The sequence below is a fragment of the Camelus ferus genome, chromosome 12 (assembly GCF_009834535.1).
Source record: "Camelus ferus isolate YT-003-E chromosome 12, BCGSAC_Cfer_1.0, whole genome shotgun sequence".
Taxonomy (NCBI): domain Eukaryota; kingdom Metazoa; phylum Chordata; class Mammalia; order Artiodactyla; family Camelidae; genus Camelus; species Camelus ferus.
The window spans coordinates 54,453,454-54,472,322 of NC_045707.1; the positions used below are offsets into that span (position 1 = coordinate 54,453,454).

Consider the following 18,869-nt stretch of genomic DNA (forward strand, 5'->3'; position numbering starts at 1 on the left):
GAGAGAAAGAATCCTAATGGTTTGGCAACAGCTGCTTAGGGAAACCTTGGGTTGCTGCATTTATTATTCAACAGAAAACAAGTATCACTTAATAATAAGTTATGTGTGTTTCCACAGATGAAAATAGTCACTTGGAAGTATATATTTTTCGAATTTTGATGGGAACTGGATCTGCTACTGTTCTTCTTTGTCTCTTGGGTTATTTGGGAATTCACAATGAAATCAGATGGCTCCTAATTCTGGTATGTATTTCATTTCAATAGCCTGAATTTGTATCTTCAATTTTCAGTGTTCAAGTCACCTAAGTGAGCAAGAATGACTTATGTTACTGTAACAATGCAGTGTAGTGTGCCCTTGGGAGAAAGGAGGTGAAGCGCTCCCCCTCAAGAATCTTTCCCAGTGGAATTTTCTTGGTGAGTTTTCTGTGGATCAAATCTGGACCTCAACACTTGCACACTTAGGTATTAATTTTCAACACACAGTCAATAGGAAGCCATCTCCTCAGGTGAACTACAATGAACCAAACCTAAATCGGAAGACTAAAATCAGAATAAAGTATGTTCAAGTCAATGAGCAATGAAAGTTAGCAAGGGAAAGGAGACATGGCTTTTACTGGGCACATTTTCTCTCTGTGGGAGTGCTATGTGGGAAGCTAACATATAACTGAGATCACAATTTATTATTTAACAAAGAGAAATAACTGCTGAGAGGACTAGATTTTGGCATCTGGCTCGCACACTATGTCTCCCCAGGCATGTAACATGAAAAGATGAATTATGGTCAGAAATACTGACCTGAACATGAGCCATTTACCATACACGTGACCAGCATGGATCACATCCCACAGATTTGGGTGAAATAGAGCTTTTAACATTTTCTTTAAATCAGATCAGTTTTAATTCACAGGCACTCTCCTGTTAAGCAGGTAGGAAATTCAACTGTAGCCAATGGAGTCTCTTGCTAGGATGGATGCAGAGATACTTAGCTTTTATGCAGCACTGAAATTCTGGGTGTTCACTATGGTTTCTGGTCATCAGTTTACACTGGTTACCATGAAAGAAAGCACTCAATTTCCCAGCTCACATGGTCCCTTCAGGTCTACATATTCTGCTGTTTGAATGGCCCTACAGTGGCAAAGGTAGGGTTGCTCTTCATCCGGTATATACCAGTACAGGTGTATCAGTGAAAATCATCTGTGAAGGATTGGTGAGTTGCCATTACCCCAGTTCCTTCCCTGCAGTTCCCACCCCCACCCCCGAGACCTGAGACATTCAACCCTGGCAGTGACACAACAATTAAAGGAATCATGCTTGACTCCTGCTTGCTTGACTCCTGGTGGGAAGTAGTTGCTGTCTAGTGTTAATAATTGCTGCCTATGATTATTTGACTGTTACCGCTGGCAGAAGCATTTTAGGCAAAACTGGAAATGATACCTTCAGTTTCCCTCTAGGGTCTTGCCACCTTACCTTGGCAATGCCAGGAAGCCAAGTGCTAACTTTTGTTGCTTTGGGAATCCACAGACTCTAGGATCAGTCTCTGCATCTTTTTAGTCTAAAAAAAGAACCTCACTTTCTCTTCTTATTCTCCTGAAACACCCACTCTCTATTCTCAAAGTTTATCTTTCTCTTCTTCTAGGACCTTTAGCATAATTTTCTCATGGGGCTTCTGATTTTGGATATGGAAACCAGGACAGAAATGGCTTGCAGGAATATTTTGATTTTTCTCCTTGCCACAATGTTCCATTTAGGCAAAGGAGATACAGTGCCTACTATTAATATAATGCAGGGTTTGAAGATGGGAAAGGAAGGGGGAAACTAGAGGGAGAGAAACATAAACATCTTATAAGTTTCTGCCTCATGTGATTCAAGTATCAATGGCCTCCAACTGAGAAAGTCTGAGAGACCCCATCAAAAGGAATATACATGATACTGGGACCTGATGGCTTAGATCCTGGAGCCAAGATGCCATTCTCCCTTCTGGATACTCCATGGAAGGGTATTGCAACATTTTGCAATCATGGCATTTTTGCTATTCTTCTCTGAATTTACCCATACTCTTCTGATGGACACCCTTTTTCTTTAACCATGTTAATTCACACAGTCAAGCTATGGGCTAATATTATAGGCCTAAGCATTACTCTCTGCCTTAAATGTGATTTTGCATGTTCCTGCTCTAATCAAACAGACACTAATTTTGCAGTTTAACTCTTTGGTACAATTTTACTTCTTTCTTTTAAAAGTTCTCGGGTAGTCTCTCACTGTGCTAAGTGCTAATAATTTTCAAAGGTAAAATCATGAATCACCTATATGTAAACGAGCATGTGTACGAGACTTTATTTGAATAATTAATTAACAATTAACAAAGGAACCAGTAAGAAGTAACAACTGGTTTAAATGAGAATTAGATTTGTGTGGATTTATAGTCTCTATAGACTGTAAACATTTGTATTTCCATGAATAGTAATCATTTGCATTACTTTGGACAGGGAACATTTGTATTGCTCTCAGAGTTCTGTAAGTTAACTCTCTACAGAATTAAATAATAGCTTAGTCAAAGGTAACATTTCATACCCTCGTAGGATCAGAAACCTGACACTGTCCACTAGACAACAACTTGTCATTGGAAAAAAAAAACAGTAACATTTTTGTTTAGTTATTTCACACAATTTTTCCTGTCTCTACCAATCTCTTGGTTGTGAAGATTAAGTGAGGTATTGTATATGGAACTATTAAACAACTAAACTTCTAAACATATCTAAAGACCATATTTTTGTCTCTGAAAATAGTAAATATAATTTATGTCAAGGAAGCAATTTTAATTGACTATTTTAAAGTATTAAATGTTTAAAATACTAAGAACACTAACAGTAAATCATTCTTTCATATTTTAGTAAAATATTCAGACTGCTAAGATTACCATGAATTCTAAATAATATGTACACTATGTGCCACTGTGAAGAATAAGACTGCAGTGGCCATAATGTTAAAAAAAATTAGTCAAATAAGCATGAAAGTAATTTTGTTTGGGTTTGGATAGAAATATTTTCAGTTTTCAAAGAAATAATCCAAATGTGCATACACATATCACCAACTCCATTAGACCAGTCGGTTAGGGTTCTCATGAATACTATCACTTCTTTCTATCTTACTCTTATCCAAATTTCATTGATTTTTTTTCTTTTCCTTTTGTTTCAATAATTTCACTCATGTATATGAGAGCAGGAAACTTCAGCAATGCCTATGTACATTTTAAAACTCTACGTATCATATGATGTGTACATTTTCCTATCATTGTAGCACCTAAAAAATATATTAGGAGCATAGCTCTTATCTCTATATTTCTTTTGTTTCAGTATGCAGTACTGTTAACGTGGGCCTTTGGTGTTCAGGTTGTCCTTTCAGCTCTAATCTTCACAAAGAAAGACGAGGTATGGAAGCATCATTTGAAAAATCAGGAATATTGGATACTTTAGATTATTGAAACTTAACCCTGTATTAAAAGCTGAAGGTAAATGTCTTAGCAGGGAAAAAGGGCTCAATGGAAATACTAGAATTCTATATGGGATTGGAATAGTGGGCTTGAGAAACATGTCTTTAACTCTGTCTACAGAAGATTGAGAATATTGTAAATAACAAAAAATGTAGGGGAAGAGGAGGTGATGCTTAGTGTGGGAAGTTCCAAACTGGCCTCCCAGCCAACCCTGGGTATCACTGCTGACCCCAATCACTACACTATATTCTATTTTTGTAAAGAAACATTTTCAACTTACACTAATTTTAAATTTAGCAATTTCATTCAAATAAAATGTATTGAATAATCCATATATTTTGTACGGTATGGTTATGAGTGACATAATTAAATTAATTAGAACAATATTTATGTTTTTAAAGTTAAGTTCAAAAAATCACATAATAGATTGCCTGGAAAAACTTTTTGGTAATAAAACTTACCTGTTACAGCTGATAACTCCTTTTAATTCTTTAAGAAATGTCAATGTTTCAGTGCAGTCAAGGTCTGTATTTGTATCAAGGAGATTGTCCTGTAGCGATAAGAATATGGGCTTGAAGTCATACAGATCTGCATATGACGAGATAGCAACAAGCCACTTAACAGCCTTAAGCCTGTATCTTCATCTACCTACGTTTAGAGTTATGATTAACTGACAATTTTAAAGTTCCTATCACAGAGTAGCTATTTGAGAGCTCTCTTCCTTTCCTTCATTGATTTTTTTAAAAAAAATTTTTTGGGGGGAGTAATCAGGTTTTTATTTATCTTTAATGGAAGTTACAGGGGATTGAACCCAGGACCTTATGCATGCTAGGCCCATACTTTACCACGGAGCTATACCTTTCCCCACCCTTCACTGATTTTGAAGGAGAAGTGATTAATTCCCATGCTCCCTAGCTTCAGATTCTCTCTATACATTGACTCCTAATTAATGGCCAAACCTCAACAAAATCTCTCCTATATAACTCCACTGCCCTTCAGCTTCATTTGCTCTCTTGTGCTTGATGTCTGTCTTGGATATCTGATTACCTAGGACCTGTTGTTAATGGCTTGGCATTTGGAACCAAAATTTCTTCTCTCCACATCCACAATGTGTGTGTGTGTGTGTGTGTGTACAGCAAAACAGCTTAATAGCTTTACAGGACTCAGGAAGTCCTGTAAAGCTATTTTGGTGGCAAAGCAAAGCACCAGATGCCAACCCATCAGCCTCTCTATCTATTTTAAGAATAATAAGAACTACCATTTAATAGTAACTACCAGGTGCCAGAGGCTGTGAAAAGCACTTTATAGGCACTATATGATTGATCCTCACAACAACTCCCAGAGATGCATTGCTAGTGCTACTTCCTAGGGTAGGAAACTGAGGCTCTGAGAGCAGGAATACTTGCTAAAATACATCATGGCCAAATGACAGAGCCTGCACTCTAATACTTATTACCTGATCCCAGAGATCTCACCTTTGTTTACTTTAACTTGCCTTCTATATTCAAACTGGATTAAGCTCTCATGAGCCTCTAAGTTTTTATGTCATTTACAGTGCCTAACTCAGTGTTGGAGATGGACTAGGGCATCAGTGGATGTTTGTCAAACTGAACACATGTGAGGGAATTTGGTTTATACAGTAGTCACATAGATTATATATGAAACCCACTTTTACTCTTCTGTACTGAGGTGTGATTCATACGCACTCTGAATCTCCCAAACGATGCTTCAGAAGGTAAATAAGGTCATAAGCCTGACCCCTCTCCACAACAATATCAAGTGGAAAAACATCATTTTCTATTCTAAATTAAAAATTCTTAGAGAAATAAGTTAAATAGATGACTTATAGGTCTAAACAACATGTTATTTATTCTAATCTTCTTAAATGTATCAAAGCATACATATGTGTGTAAGAATTTAACTTGTACAGATGTCTTAATTATTGTAGTTTTCCCACCAGTTTAATTAATTTTCATTATTCAAAGACGGCATATTACAATGAGAAATTATTAGACTAGAATTCAAATGAATTAAATTTAAAAGTCTCAGCTTTTCTTTATCTGTGTAAATAAAAAAATTATTATATTCTCTGAGCATCTGTCTACTCATTTATAAAATGCAAATAGCATCTGGCCTTTCTATCTTTTCATATTTTTCAGAACCAAATTAGGAATTAGTCATGAAAGTCATAGAAACTTTTAAATGCTTAAGTAAATTACTATTAAAATTTACCTCTGCAATATCTAGATTTAAGACAGCAGTTTCCCCCCAAACTTTCAGATATGAATGTTTTTGTTTTAGCATTGTAAAAAGATACTTTTTAAATTAAAGTCATAATTCTTATAAAAATATACAATAGACACAGGTCAACAATTTTATTTAACATCTTGATTAATGTGGGAACCAGTAAGATATAAAAACCATTTCAAAGGAGAGTCCAAAGAGAAGATAATTACACAATACAAAACCAATATAAACAGACTCGGAAAGGGAAAGGATAAATTACGTCCCCACCAGGAAAAATTCATCTGCATTTCCCTGATAAAAAATCATTGCCTAATCCAGTTTTCTACAGCTTTCAAAGTTGTAAAATGAATTAAAAACTACAAAAGATATAGACTCATAGAATGAGAGGACCCTGAAGGTATACTAGAGAAAGCCTCTCAGACATTCAGGAGAATAGCACATAACTTTCTCCTTAATCATAAAGTAAATCTAACGTAGTCTTCCTGTAGATCACAATGGGAAAGACCAAATGCCCCAACACTCACCGGTTGTTAAAAATAAGGGAAGAAAGAAACGCTTATAAATAAGTAGGAAAGGACAAACTGACTTTGATTACTGTTTATGAGGAACCATAAGGAAAGTTTCTATCACATTTTCACTTTTAATAAAATTTTCAACAGGTTCGCCAAATGTGGCATGATGAAATTGATTCAGTCATTATTAAGTATGGGTCTAAGGATTTGCCTGAAGACATACCCAAGTGGACCATTCTGAATGCTTTACAGAAAACAGTAAGACGAAATTAACATAAAACTAAAATTTAGACGCCAAAGGTGACCACCACAGAGAAGCGGGTAGAGAAGGAAGGACAGGGGATTGGGCAGAGGAACGAGAGGTTCTTGTATTTCATCTAAATAGACTAGGTGAGCAATGATTGTCTCCTCTTACATATCTGGAGTTTTATCCTTTTTTTGGTCATGTGTATCTCCTTTTCTGGGTTTACTGATGTGGTTTTAACCTGGATTCATCTGTCTGGGTCTTCTGCCAAGGGAGGGAATTTGTCCTGTTACACCTGTGAGGAGATAAATCTGAGCATAGTGCCTGCTGGCCGCAGAGTAGCGCAGTGATTACCCTCAGTCTGAACATCAGGTTTGCCACGCAGTAGCTTTGTCATCCTCGACAAGTAACCTTCTTCACTTTAGGATCCATACTAATACCTCTGGTTGTCAAAATAAATGAAGTATTATATAGCCTATGTAGAAAGCCTTGGATTTGGGACACAGTAAGCAACTAATAATTGCTAGCTAATGTTGTTAGGATTATTATTTTCCACCGTTCAGATTTTTCTGGGCAAGGTAAGGGAAGGTGTGGAGTCAGCCAAATGGTTTACAAGAATAGATCAGCACGGGAACATAGTAAGTGCTTGATTTAAATTAAAAAAAAAAAAAAAAAAGCAAACATTTAGGTAGTACCAGGCCCTTTTATAGGTGCTTTGCCTACATTAACTCATTTAGTCCTCCCAACCCAATGAGGTAAGAACTATTATCTTCATTTTATAGATGGTCAGAGAAATTCAGTAACTTAACCAGTGTCACATGCCTAATAAGTGGCAGAGCCAAGAGTCAATCCTAAACAGGCTACTACTAGATTTTATACTCTTAACTGCTTCACCAGAGCCTCACATACAAATAATTGTTATTTTTATTGTATTTAATAACAGAAATGCTTTTTAGAAGAATTTAAATGAATTATACTTTTACTCATCTCATTTTTTTTTTGCTGGTGTACGTGATCTGAACAGGTCTTACCTCTTCGGGTTGCATTATGATGGACAGCAGAGTATCAAACCTTCCTATGTTCATAAGCTGATAATTAGGAAAACAGTTCTATATGTATGACACCACTATGACTAATGAGAATCCAGATTATAGTTCCTAGCAATGAATATTATTGAGATAGTATATGTAGGCTTGGTTGGTTAAGCTAACTTCCAATACCCAAACTCTAAAGCACTATTTTAGTCATTCAACCTTTCCAAGATAGTAACAATATTATTGGTACATGTTGGGACATAGGCAGTGATGGTGTTACAACTTTCAATAACAAGTTTAGAAAACAATGAAATGCTCCAACTTTCTCTTATTTTCTAGGTGACATAAAAGCTCATTCTTTCACATCCTCTCAACTCAACTTGATGGGATTGGAAATGAGACATTTCATGGATGTTTGATCATTTCTATGACTATTTTCCTTATCATCTTTTTTGGAGGGGTTTTATGGCAATTTTTCACACAATACAAAATTTAAAGTTAACATCTCACATTAACCCTAGGAAAGTGGAAATCACCCTGAGTCGCTACGTATATTAAACATACGTGGCAGCATATTTTGGATAAATTTAAAGAGAACTGTTATAGTTAGGAGAAGATATGGCTAAGGTGATTTTCTCTTCTATTTCAGGCCTTCAAAATGGTTTAATAAATCAAGTATATCTTTCATCCTGAACTTCTATAAGACAAGTTCAGATATAATGCTTTCATTCAAACATAGCCCGCTTATATTAGAGATGTTTAGCTCTGGTTAACATCAACCACAGCAGCAACAACGTCATGGATTAAACAAACAAAAATATACTTATTTGTTTAATTCACTATATTTCAATGGAGAATTAATTAATAAATTTATCACAAAACCATTTTAATGTGCATGGGAATCATATAATTAATTGCATTTTGAATATTTCAGAGTGAAACTTACAGAACCTTTTTCCTAGTTACAGTGTTGTGGCCAAAAAAATTACACAGATTGGATAAAGAATAAGAATAAAGAAAATTCAGAACAGGTGCCATGTTCTTGCACAAATTCTACATTAAGAAACTGGTTTTGTGATGAGCCACTGAATGCAACTTACCTAGAGGTAAAGATAAGGCTTCTCCAAATGTTTACAGTGCCTTTTTTTGCCAGTCATTTTAGAATTCTGAGCAAATTTTTATCTTAAAAAAATGTTATTCATGGTTATTAAGTTCTTAAGCAACTTCACTAAACTGAAACCATAATGAGGTGAATTGTAGTATTATTTACATTATGTAATTAATTAATTAAACTTTCTGGAGTATGTGATCTAAGTGCTCCTAGAACTTGGGGACCATCAACCTTTCTCTTCAACTATCCTTTCCAAATCCCTGCAAAGAGAGGAGGCATTTTTGGCAAATCTCTGGTGTACAGGATTGGTAAAGGAGTTGCAGTAGCAGAAATAAAGAGGAATGAGGTTAGGCAAAAACTGAGGGAGGAAGCCCCAGCAGTGACAAAAGTGGTGTTTAGGTAAATTTGGCAGAAGCAAGAGTAGAGGTTCATCTGTAGCAACCGCTGTTTACAGATAGGGGATACTGATAAACTAGGGATTTCCATCTCAAGAGCTTCTAATACTTTATATAGTTCGTCTACTGATGTTATTCTAATTTTAAGATGACTCTTTCAGTTACATACAGATAAATAGAGCATTATGCTTTTAAAAACGCTCTCCTATTTGGGAAATAGCACTTTAGGCAGTAGTATATACCCTACTGAATTATCAGTGTGCAGAAAATCAAACCCCTCTCAAACCTTAATAAATTTCTGATTTCAACTATATGACATCTTAGCAACTTTGAAAGTAGCAACTGAGGTGTCCTGCCATCTTATGAAGCTTTCTGGACTGAAATGTCTCTGGTTAGACATTGACTTGCTTTTTAGACTTTGATAAATTACTAATCTCCATTTCTTGTCTTGTTTGTAATGAAATTATGTATAAAACCATTTCCATCTCCAAGTCAGTCTAAGTAAGTTCTTTTCCTTAGGGTTGTGAAAATAAAATCAACACATGGTATCATGCTAATGTTTTAACATTAATTGGAATTAACTTTGGACTTTTGGCTTCAGAGGTAAGCTTTTGTTTATATGTTTAAAGATTTAAAAAAAAAACCTATTGAATATAAACTATACAGAATAAACTGCAGAACAACCAGACGGAGATCTAATTGGATAAATTAATCCAGTAGGAGCCAGGACATTGAAACTGTTCACCTTCAGGAGAGAAATAGGTCCTAGCTGGAGGGATATTCCTAAATCTGCCTGGGTGGAGCCTATTAATAAGTTGTCATCCTGGGAGGTAGTAATTTCATTGCTTTGTGATTTAAAAAAGATACTTCATATCTCGGCAGTGAGAGCACCATGTTTGGCAGTCTGCAAGTTGGCAAATTTGTTAAATTGGGGCAGATGTTAGACATTAGCAAATCTACTATTCACTCATATACTCATTCATTCCTTGCTTCATTCATTCATTCAATAAATCTGGAGGGGGGAGAACACCTACTTGTGTGCTGGGTACTGTGCCAGATGTTACAGATACAATAGGAAGCAAAATCTACATATTCCTTGACCCCCAGGGTTCCAACGGCAGAAGCAAGGTTCAGAAATAGTACTTCATTCTCCAGCTTCAGTGATGATTGATCCAGATTGATGAAAGCTAGTGAAGGCTCTGAATTCAAAGAAACTGTGAAAACGGATAGATTATTATTGTGTAGACTACAGCATTGGAATAAATATATAATGCATGGCTTGGCCAAAATAGGATACCAAGTTTAATTTTATGTTGATCCACAAAGGCACTCACCTAAGGTTTCATAAATTCCCTTCAACTGGTAACAGCATTTGTCTCAGGATGGTGGTAAACAAGACATTCTTATAAGGATTGATAACATTCTTTTTAAATGTTTATTCTCTACCGTGTCCATGCTGAGGTATTTAAGACAAGACTGAAGGGGGGCTGGATCTTGCTCCATTTTATCACCTACCCTTTGCAGACCACCTTTCATGATCCTATACCGAAAAGAGGCAGTTTTGTAAGACTGGTGACATGGTTGGAAAGATGATGAACACAAAACAGACCAGCAGTTCATTGAGGCATCTAGCCCAGTGATAGCCCATGTAATTAAAATTGAGCAGTCTATTCCTTCGTCCCCTTTGTAAAGGAATTTGGTGGCAGCTGGGTTACCCTACAAGACTCACTGTGCAGACTTCTTATTCACAACCATATGTACCTCACTCAAATGTTCTCACCCTTCTTGACCCCTTTCCCTTTACAGGATGCATTTTGGTGATTATCTAGTATTAACTTTACAAATTATTTTTATTGATTACATTTTGATCTCATATTGTTTCCTTTTCTTCCAGGTTTTGCAAGTCTCATTAACTATTTCTTTCTTCAGACACGTCAAGAATAGAATATATGCAGAAAAGTGATCTTTGGATTTTAATTTGCCTGGAGGAAATCAGTTAATTCTCAAAATAATCATGTTGCATTCTTTTAGTCCCCCAAAAGAGTTCTGAGTTACATTCATTAAGTTTAGGATTTATTCAAGTCATTGGTTATATCTAATACAAAATTATTGAATATTATAATAAATCACTCCGTGAAGTTTTTATTAATTTAGGTTTCAAAATATCAAATTCTGCAGTTCAGAACATTACCTTGACTTATTTTTTGAATTCAAAGGATATCACCTTATATACTTATTTCAAAATGTGAAGCATCACATGTATTGTAAATTTCTTATCTAGAAAAAAATACCTATATGATGTTCAGAAAATGCTAAGTAAGCGATTATAACATGTATTTTACATTTGCAAATTTTAAGAACACAACACTCATTTACAGGAGATTTGAAGTAAAGATGGAAAATCTTCATGATACTGATCTCTATACTGAATTAATCATTTATTTCTCTCTCCTTATAATGTTTGCAAGTGGATAATAAACATAAAATTTTACAGATTTGGATACACTTTCATGTCAAAAATAAAATATTAAAATAAAAATGAATTTTTCACTACAGCAAAAATGATCTATTCTAAAACTCACTGAATTTCCATACTCTCTACTTGCTCCTCATTTTTCCCTTTTTTGTAAGTTTTGTTCAGTGCGTGCATGTGCAATTCTCTGAAGGATATAAAAATAACTTGCCTGTGCTGTTTTCCTAACAATGATACTATGAGAGCAGAAAAAAAGTCTTTTGAAAAAATAAATAAGTGCTCTACAAATACAAGGTATTATATCATTGTTGTCTTTTATAGAAAAAAGCTGCATTCACTTTAAGGAAATGAAGACAGCATAGATTAATTGAAGATTCTGCATTGGTCTCGCTCCTATAGAAGGCTCACTCTCATTTACTCATTCAATTATATCTCATTTCGTCTATCTATTCAGTACATTGCCCATTTCAGAGACCTATGGACCTTTTTTTTAAAGTCAGCACTTTGAAAATAGAATAACTTTTCTCTAAGTGATCTGTAAATAGATGTGCCTTCTGTTCTTTAAGGAAAATTCTCTTGGGATTTAAAGCCTACTTTCAAATTCCTACTGGAACACACTGATTTCAAAAGTCTCTCTCCTCTTGGGAGTTGAGAATCAACTTATTTGTAATCAAATAAATATTAACAGAAATGTATTCTGATATATTTATTTTTGCATCAGGAAACAAAAAGGGTCTCTAGATACTTGATTGCCTATTTTCAGTTAATACAATTAAATAACAAAATACATGCCACCACTGACCAAATCTATCACCTTATGATTTTAGGAAACATTGTCTTAAAGGATGTTGCTTTAAACCTTGAATAAAATAAAGACTTCTTTCGTAAGATAAAATAGAGTAGGTCAGGATCATATTTCTCTCAATTTTGTTTTGTTTTTTTTTTCAATTTTCTGAAATAGAAAACTTAGAAAGTTCTGAATCAATCTGGATCAGAAGTGGAAAAGTGAATTCGAATTTAGAACAACACATAATCCTGACTTCCCTTCAAATTGTCATATCACTTGCAAAAACGCATTTAACTTACTACAGGCTCCTCGTTTTAATTATATCTCAAAAAATCAGGGCTATTTTGTGGTGGTACTACATAAGTGGACTACTTTCAAATTCTTTTTATCTTCTTATCTTCTTCCAGATAAAGACACATGCATTCAGTCAACAAGCATTTAGGAGCATCGGCTACGTGCCAGGGACATTGCTCTCATCTGAGATGTGAAGATGAAGAGGCACATATATAGTTTCTCTTCAGGGCTGGTTTCAGGGACATACAACCTGCTTTTGGAAGAGCCCCACACTTGGTTTAAGACTTGGTAGTTGCCATCTTGAAGTTTTTAATAATTTTTGAACAAGGGACGTCATATTTACATTTTGCACTGGGCTCTTTAAATTAGGTAGTCAGCCCTGTCCCCTGTAGTTAAGCTCAGAGTCAGTCACACAGCCTGACATATTTGTGAATAAATACATTGTATTTATGTTATAATTTTTATGGACATCCAGAAAGAAAATGCCTAAGTCAGCTTTAGAAAATCAGAGAGCACTTCAAAAAGGAGAGTTACTCATTCAACAGTTACTACTGAGTAATTGCTTTGCATTGGGCACTGTTCTAAGTGCTAGAGAAAGATTAGTGCATAAAACAAAACAAACAAAAACTACCCTCGTGAAGGTTACTTTCAAGCCAGCAGAGCCAAACAACAAAACATAAAACTATTAAAACAGATGGTGGGAAGTGCTATAGAGAAAAAGTTAAGTCAGGAAGTAGAATAAGGAGTGTTGGGGATTATTAGGAAGATTGCAATTTAAAAAAGGATGCAAGAAGATGGCATCATGGAGAAAATGACTTTTGAGTGAAGGACCAAAGGAGATGAGGAGATTAGGGGAAAGAGCACTGCAAGCAAGAGGAAACAGCAAGTAGGAAGAAAGGACCTGAGACATAAAGGAGCCTGCTGAGTTCACGGAGGGCAAGGCAGCTGGTGTGGCGGGTGTGGGGAGAGTGGGGTTAGCGGGCGGGGACTGGGAGGCTGGGGAGGAAGGTTTGGTGGGGGAACAGGTCTTTTAAGGACATGTCAGCCACTCTCAGGACTTTAGTTTGTATTGAGTGAAATGGAAAGCAACTGGCAGGTTTTGTACAAGTAATATGGTTAGGCTTATATTTTAATAGGAGCAATCCTGCTGCCATGTTGAAAATAGACTTAAAAGGCCCAGGTGTGGAAGCTGGGAGAACAGGTTGGATTTTATTTAATAATCCAGTTAAGAGGTGTTCGTGGGTTTGGCCAGAGAGTAGAAGTGGAGTTGGTGAGAGGTGATCAGATTCTGTATATGTTTTATAGTGGTGTCATCAGAATTTACCCATAGCTTGAATACAGAGATGTGAGAGAAAAAGAGGCGTCAAAGATGACTTGAGTAATGGACATATGAAGCTATCACTTACAGAGATGGGAAAGACTGGGAGAAACAAGGTAATTTTAATTTAACATATAACACTTGAAAAATCCTGCTGAAGTGAAAGGAAACCTCCTATACTGTTGGAATACAAATTGGTGCAGCCACTATGGAGAACAGTATGGAGGGTCCTTAAAAAACTAAAAATAGAGTTACCATATGATCCAGCAATCTCACTCCTGGATATATATCCGGAGAAAACTCTAACTCCAAAAAATACATGCACTCCAGTGTTCATAGCAGCACTATTTATAATAGCCATGACATGGAAGCAACCTAAATGTCCACTGATAGATGAATGGACAGATGTGCCTCTCTGTCTCTTTCTCCCTCTCTACACACACACACAGACACACACACACACACACACACACACACACACACACACACACACACACACACAATGGAATATTACTCAGCAATAAAAAAGAACGAACTGATGCCATTTTCAGCAACATGAATGGACCTAGAGATTATCATAGTAAGTGAAATAAGTCAGACAGAGAAAGACAAATATAATATGATATCACTTATACGTGGAATCTAAAAAAAACAATACAAGTGAACTTATTTACAAACTGGAAATAGACTCACAGACACAGAAAACAAATTATGGTTACCAAAGGGGAAAGGGGTGGGGATAGGGATAAATTATGAGTTTGGAATTAACATATACACACTACTATATATAAAATATATAAACAACAATGACCTACTGTATAGCACAGGGAATTATATTCAATAGCTTGTAATAACCTATAATGGAAAATAATCTGAAAAAGAATATATGTATATACAATTGAATCACTTTGCTATACACCTGAAACCAACACAACATCATAAATCAACTATATACTTCAACTAAAAAAAAAATCCCTGCTGAAGTGATTTATGTGTCTACAGCCCCCACTAGTCTGCAAGAAGCTCAAGGCTAGGGATACTCTGAGGGTTCTTTGCAACTCCAAAGCCTGTAGGTGGCCAATAAATGTTAATGAACTTTAATGAGTCAGATTACTTACTATGCCATCAGTTAAAACCCTACTGCCCTCTTGGGTTGTCTGACTCTGTACTCAATGGTTTTGATTTCATTAGACAATCATAAACATAATCTGTCCAGACTTGTTCGGTGAACAGTAGCTGCTAGTTCAATTAGTCACTGCCACCCACATCTCATTCCTTCAGGAACCTGAATGAGAGATGTTGGCAGAACAAATACTTCTTTAAAAGGATTTCACTGAAACAAAATTTTAAAAGACTACTACAATAGAAATACTGTAGGACAGTCTTATTTGTTTAATGTTTGCAACAATTTGTTTAATATGTGAGTACCTTTATTTTCTCTTTCTGATTTTTAGGGGAATAGTTTTCCATGGACATAAGAGCCCCTGGCAAAAAGGAAACATAAAAATCTAATGTTTTTGCTGCCATGATATAAGGTTGCAAAAGAAAAAAAAACTTTTATTTTTTATACTACCTGTTATGTTTCATTGTTTAGTCTCCTTTATTTATCTTTCTTCTCTATTCCTTTTCTTTGGAAGTCACCCATTAGATGAAAGAGGATAATGGCATATTTCCAGTAAATCTATAAATATTTATTGAGCAACAATGGGTTTTAACACTATACAAGTGATAAAATCAAGGAAAGCAGAAGCAATTTCTTAACAAATCAAATTATTTTAAAATTGAGCCTTTGCTGGTATTCTGAATATTTGGAACAAAGTAAAAGGAAATATTTTTGTACAAGAGCATTTGTAATATGAAAACAGAGCATGTAACCATTGTTGAAAATTATTAAAGCTTATTACTAATTGCACTTGAGAAAGGTAGACATTCTCCTGAATGTCTGAAAAGATTTATGGAATGAAACATGCAGAACTGCTCACTTTCTTAGTTAATAGTTCATTTCAGTTGCACATTTTATTTCAGGGAAAAAGTTTAAAAGATACTGGACCATAGAATATATTCGTAAGAAGCTGCAGTTTTTTCCCAGAAAATTGGTTTAATATGTATGTATGAATTGTAAATGTAAATATTAATATGTACATATGTAATATGTAAATGTAAGTGTATAAATAGCATTTAAATTACTGTATGTAGTGGAATTAGAAAAAAGATTATTTTTCTCTTTTTTATATTGAAGTACAGTTACAATGTGTCAATTTCTGGTGTACAGATATTAGATGAAAATAATCAGTCATTTCATGATAATTTTCTAGGAAACAGACACAGAATATAGTGTGGGTAAATCAGATTTTATAACTGATATCCCAGTGCAAGTTGTTTACTATTTATTCATTTATTTAATCTTATTTCATTCAGAAGGAAAGGTATTTTATTACTATTGAAACTCTAGAAAAAAGATTTAGGAATAGTTAAATGACAAAATCAGATGTAACAACCAGCAATTTTCACATTGTCTAAGTATATCACTATCTAGTGTGTTGAAATACCACTAAATGAAGAGTGGCCAGCTTGTGCTGGGGCCACAAATTTAAATCGGTTGAGATTCTAAGAATCTCTTCTGTGTTAAAAAAAAAAAATCCAATGTGTTTTGAAAGGTCTAGAAGACATCTACAAGAAAATTTGGCAAACACTACTAACAACCTCAAAATGAATTATAAATAAAATAATCACAACATTGAGAGGGTGGTTTTTCAGGTCTCTGTGATATAAGATGCTGAGTATTAGTGTAGACTTTTGCATCTACTGATATTTGGCTTTCTGGTATAAAAATTTTCTTTCAAATCCAACCTGCCTGGACTATTATTACTAGAGACCTGAAAATGGTGCATTTAATTAATAATTCTTACTAAACACAAGAAACAGATAAGCCTGCATCCCATCATACCAATTTATTATACATTTATATTATATATTTATCATATCTCATATTCATCCATATTCATTAAAATAATGCCACCATATTTTTCCATCTTTCAATTTTGATCTATTTCAAAGCCAACTAATCCATTTTCTATAATATTTCTGATATTTCTGTTCCATCTATAGACACTGTACTAGAAGTGGATTTTTCTCCAGAAAGTTCAGGTTTTTCAGAAACATTACCTGCCTTTATTTTCTCTAAATTAAAATCTATGAGCCCTAATATCACAACCATAGTGGGCGGGACCTTCTCTTTCCCTAGGCTTCTATAGGGAGATTTATGTGTTGCTGACAGAATGAAAAAAGTCTTCTCGTTTTCTGGGCATCCAGGTCCCATTAAGTCCTCTATTGCTCCCACTTCATAAACTCTTGAGGTGGGGTTTAGGCTAAGTTTGCCCAGTTCACTTGGGCTACCCTCTTTGCAAGACTTGCAAGAATGTCTTGCATTATACTTTTGAATGTGAGGGTGTTTTGCAGCTATCTGTTCTCAGCCTGAGGCCTCAGCCACAGTCTGCATACGCATGGGCCAGCTTTGAGCACTGTGATTTAGTGTCTCCATCACAGCACAAGAATACATCAAATAAATTCACTTATTAATGAAAACATGGATGCATCTTTTACCTGGGATCTCATATGCAGAATAAAAGGCAGTATCTTTTTTCTTATGAAGAACATTTTTCTGGAGATCTTCTGTGTGGGAAAGAGTTAGCATGGTAGGTCTCAGACTGCTGAGTCTTAGAAAATCCTGCTTGCAAGGTTGACCCTTAGCTTGTACCTGGGAATTTGGCTGATAAACAGTTCCCTACACTGATATAAAGCTTCCTTAAATGACAAGAGTGACTCACTGAGCCTGATGTGGTTTATGCTGAAACCCTGCTCTCCTTTGGGGATTCCAGAATTTGGTATGTGCTAGACAGAGGGTGCCTACGTGATCAGTCCTTAGTATGAATCTGGGACACTGAACCTCTGCTGGAGAAGGTTTGTGCTGTGTGACTCCACCGGCAACAGACTCTTGAAGGCTGGTGCCTGGCTTCCTCCATACTTATGCCCATGCACCTTTTCCCTTTCCTGATTTCACTTTGTATCCTTTCACTGTAATAAATCTTAACCATGAGTACAATTACATGCTGAGTCCTGTGAGTTGTTCTGGTGAATCTCTGAGTTTGGATTGAGCTTGGAGACTTCAACACATTCCCTAGAAAGGAGAATTTTATTTCTAGCCAAGAGTTCAAGATTCAGAAATGATGCTGTCAATACACAAAAATTTATTAACTTCATCTAAAATATTTGCATCTTTATTCAGGTAATTGCTATGATTACTTGCTTACAACTATTTTTAATTGCTACTCTTATTTCATTCCATCATCAATTCAGTTACTGAATCAGCCTGAGCACAATGGATTTTTCAAATAAGATGTCCAATTCCTCTGCATATTTCTGCCCATTCTGTTCCCATTTCCTTGAGTGCCTCCTCCCACTCTCCCATTTGCAGAAGCCTAATGTCTTTTAAGAGCCACTGAGACACAGTGGAGTGGCTGATGCATGGTTTTGGAATCAGATAATCTGGGCTCAAATGATGCTACTTACTAGCTATAACCTTGAGCAAGGTTCTATAGCTCAGTTTCCTTATTTGAAAAATGCATATAATAGAAAGGAAACCTAGAATAGGTACTTCTAACTCAGGACTAGTTGGTTCAATATTTGTAAAGTGTTTAAAGCTGTCCATAGTACATTGTAGGATATTACTTATAGATTTAGAAAATAATACTGGCTTCATAATTGTTCTGAAGAATGTATTATACTGGCTCCCTAATTGCTCTGAGGAAAAAACATGGTGTGCCGCATTGGCTGAGACCACGGAGTAGGGGTGATGGAGCTGACTTTAAGGAAGAAGCGTGCTTTTCTGTCTTGAGTGACTGAACCCAGCTTCCATTCTCCTGAAGCAGCAGGTAGAATGGGGTAAGTTGTTCTGTGCCTGATTTA

At 35.5% G+C, this 18,869-nt stretch overlaps 2 protein-coding genes across 4 annotated transcripts in view; one reads left to right on the plus strand and one right to left on the minus strand.

Moving 5' to 3' along the window:
• TSPAN19 (tetraspanin 19) overlaps positions 1–11,779 on the plus strand; it is a 208,018-nt gene extending 196,239 nt beyond the window's left edge. The window contains exons 4-9 of one of the 3 annotated variants that reach the window (XM_032493698.1): positions 118–242; positions 3,353–3,427; positions 6,396–6,506; positions 8,489–8,632; positions 9,552–9,635; positions 10,927–11,779. In XM_032493698.1, coding sequence (XP_032349589.1) covers positions 118–242; positions 3,353–3,427; positions 6,396–6,506; positions 8,489–8,632; positions 9,552–9,635; positions 10,927–10,995 — 608 coding nt within the window. In that variant the 3' untranslated portion in view covers positions 10,996–11,779. The remainder of the gene's footprint in view (positions 1–117; positions 243–3,352; positions 3,428–6,395; positions 6,507–8,488; positions 8,633–9,551; positions 9,636–10,926) is intronic. The other 2 variants (XM_014565765.2, XM_032493700.1) reach the window with 2 other exon arrangements.
• LRRIQ1 (leucine rich repeats and IQ motif containing 1) overlaps positions 1–18,869 on the minus strand; it is a 235,015-nt gene that overhangs the window by 158,725 nt on the left and 57,421 nt on the right. Inside the window, 2 exon segments of the mRNA XM_032493693.1 lie at positions 3,951–4,039; positions 10,067–10,246. The gene's annotated coding sequence lies outside the window, so the exon portion shown is untranslated.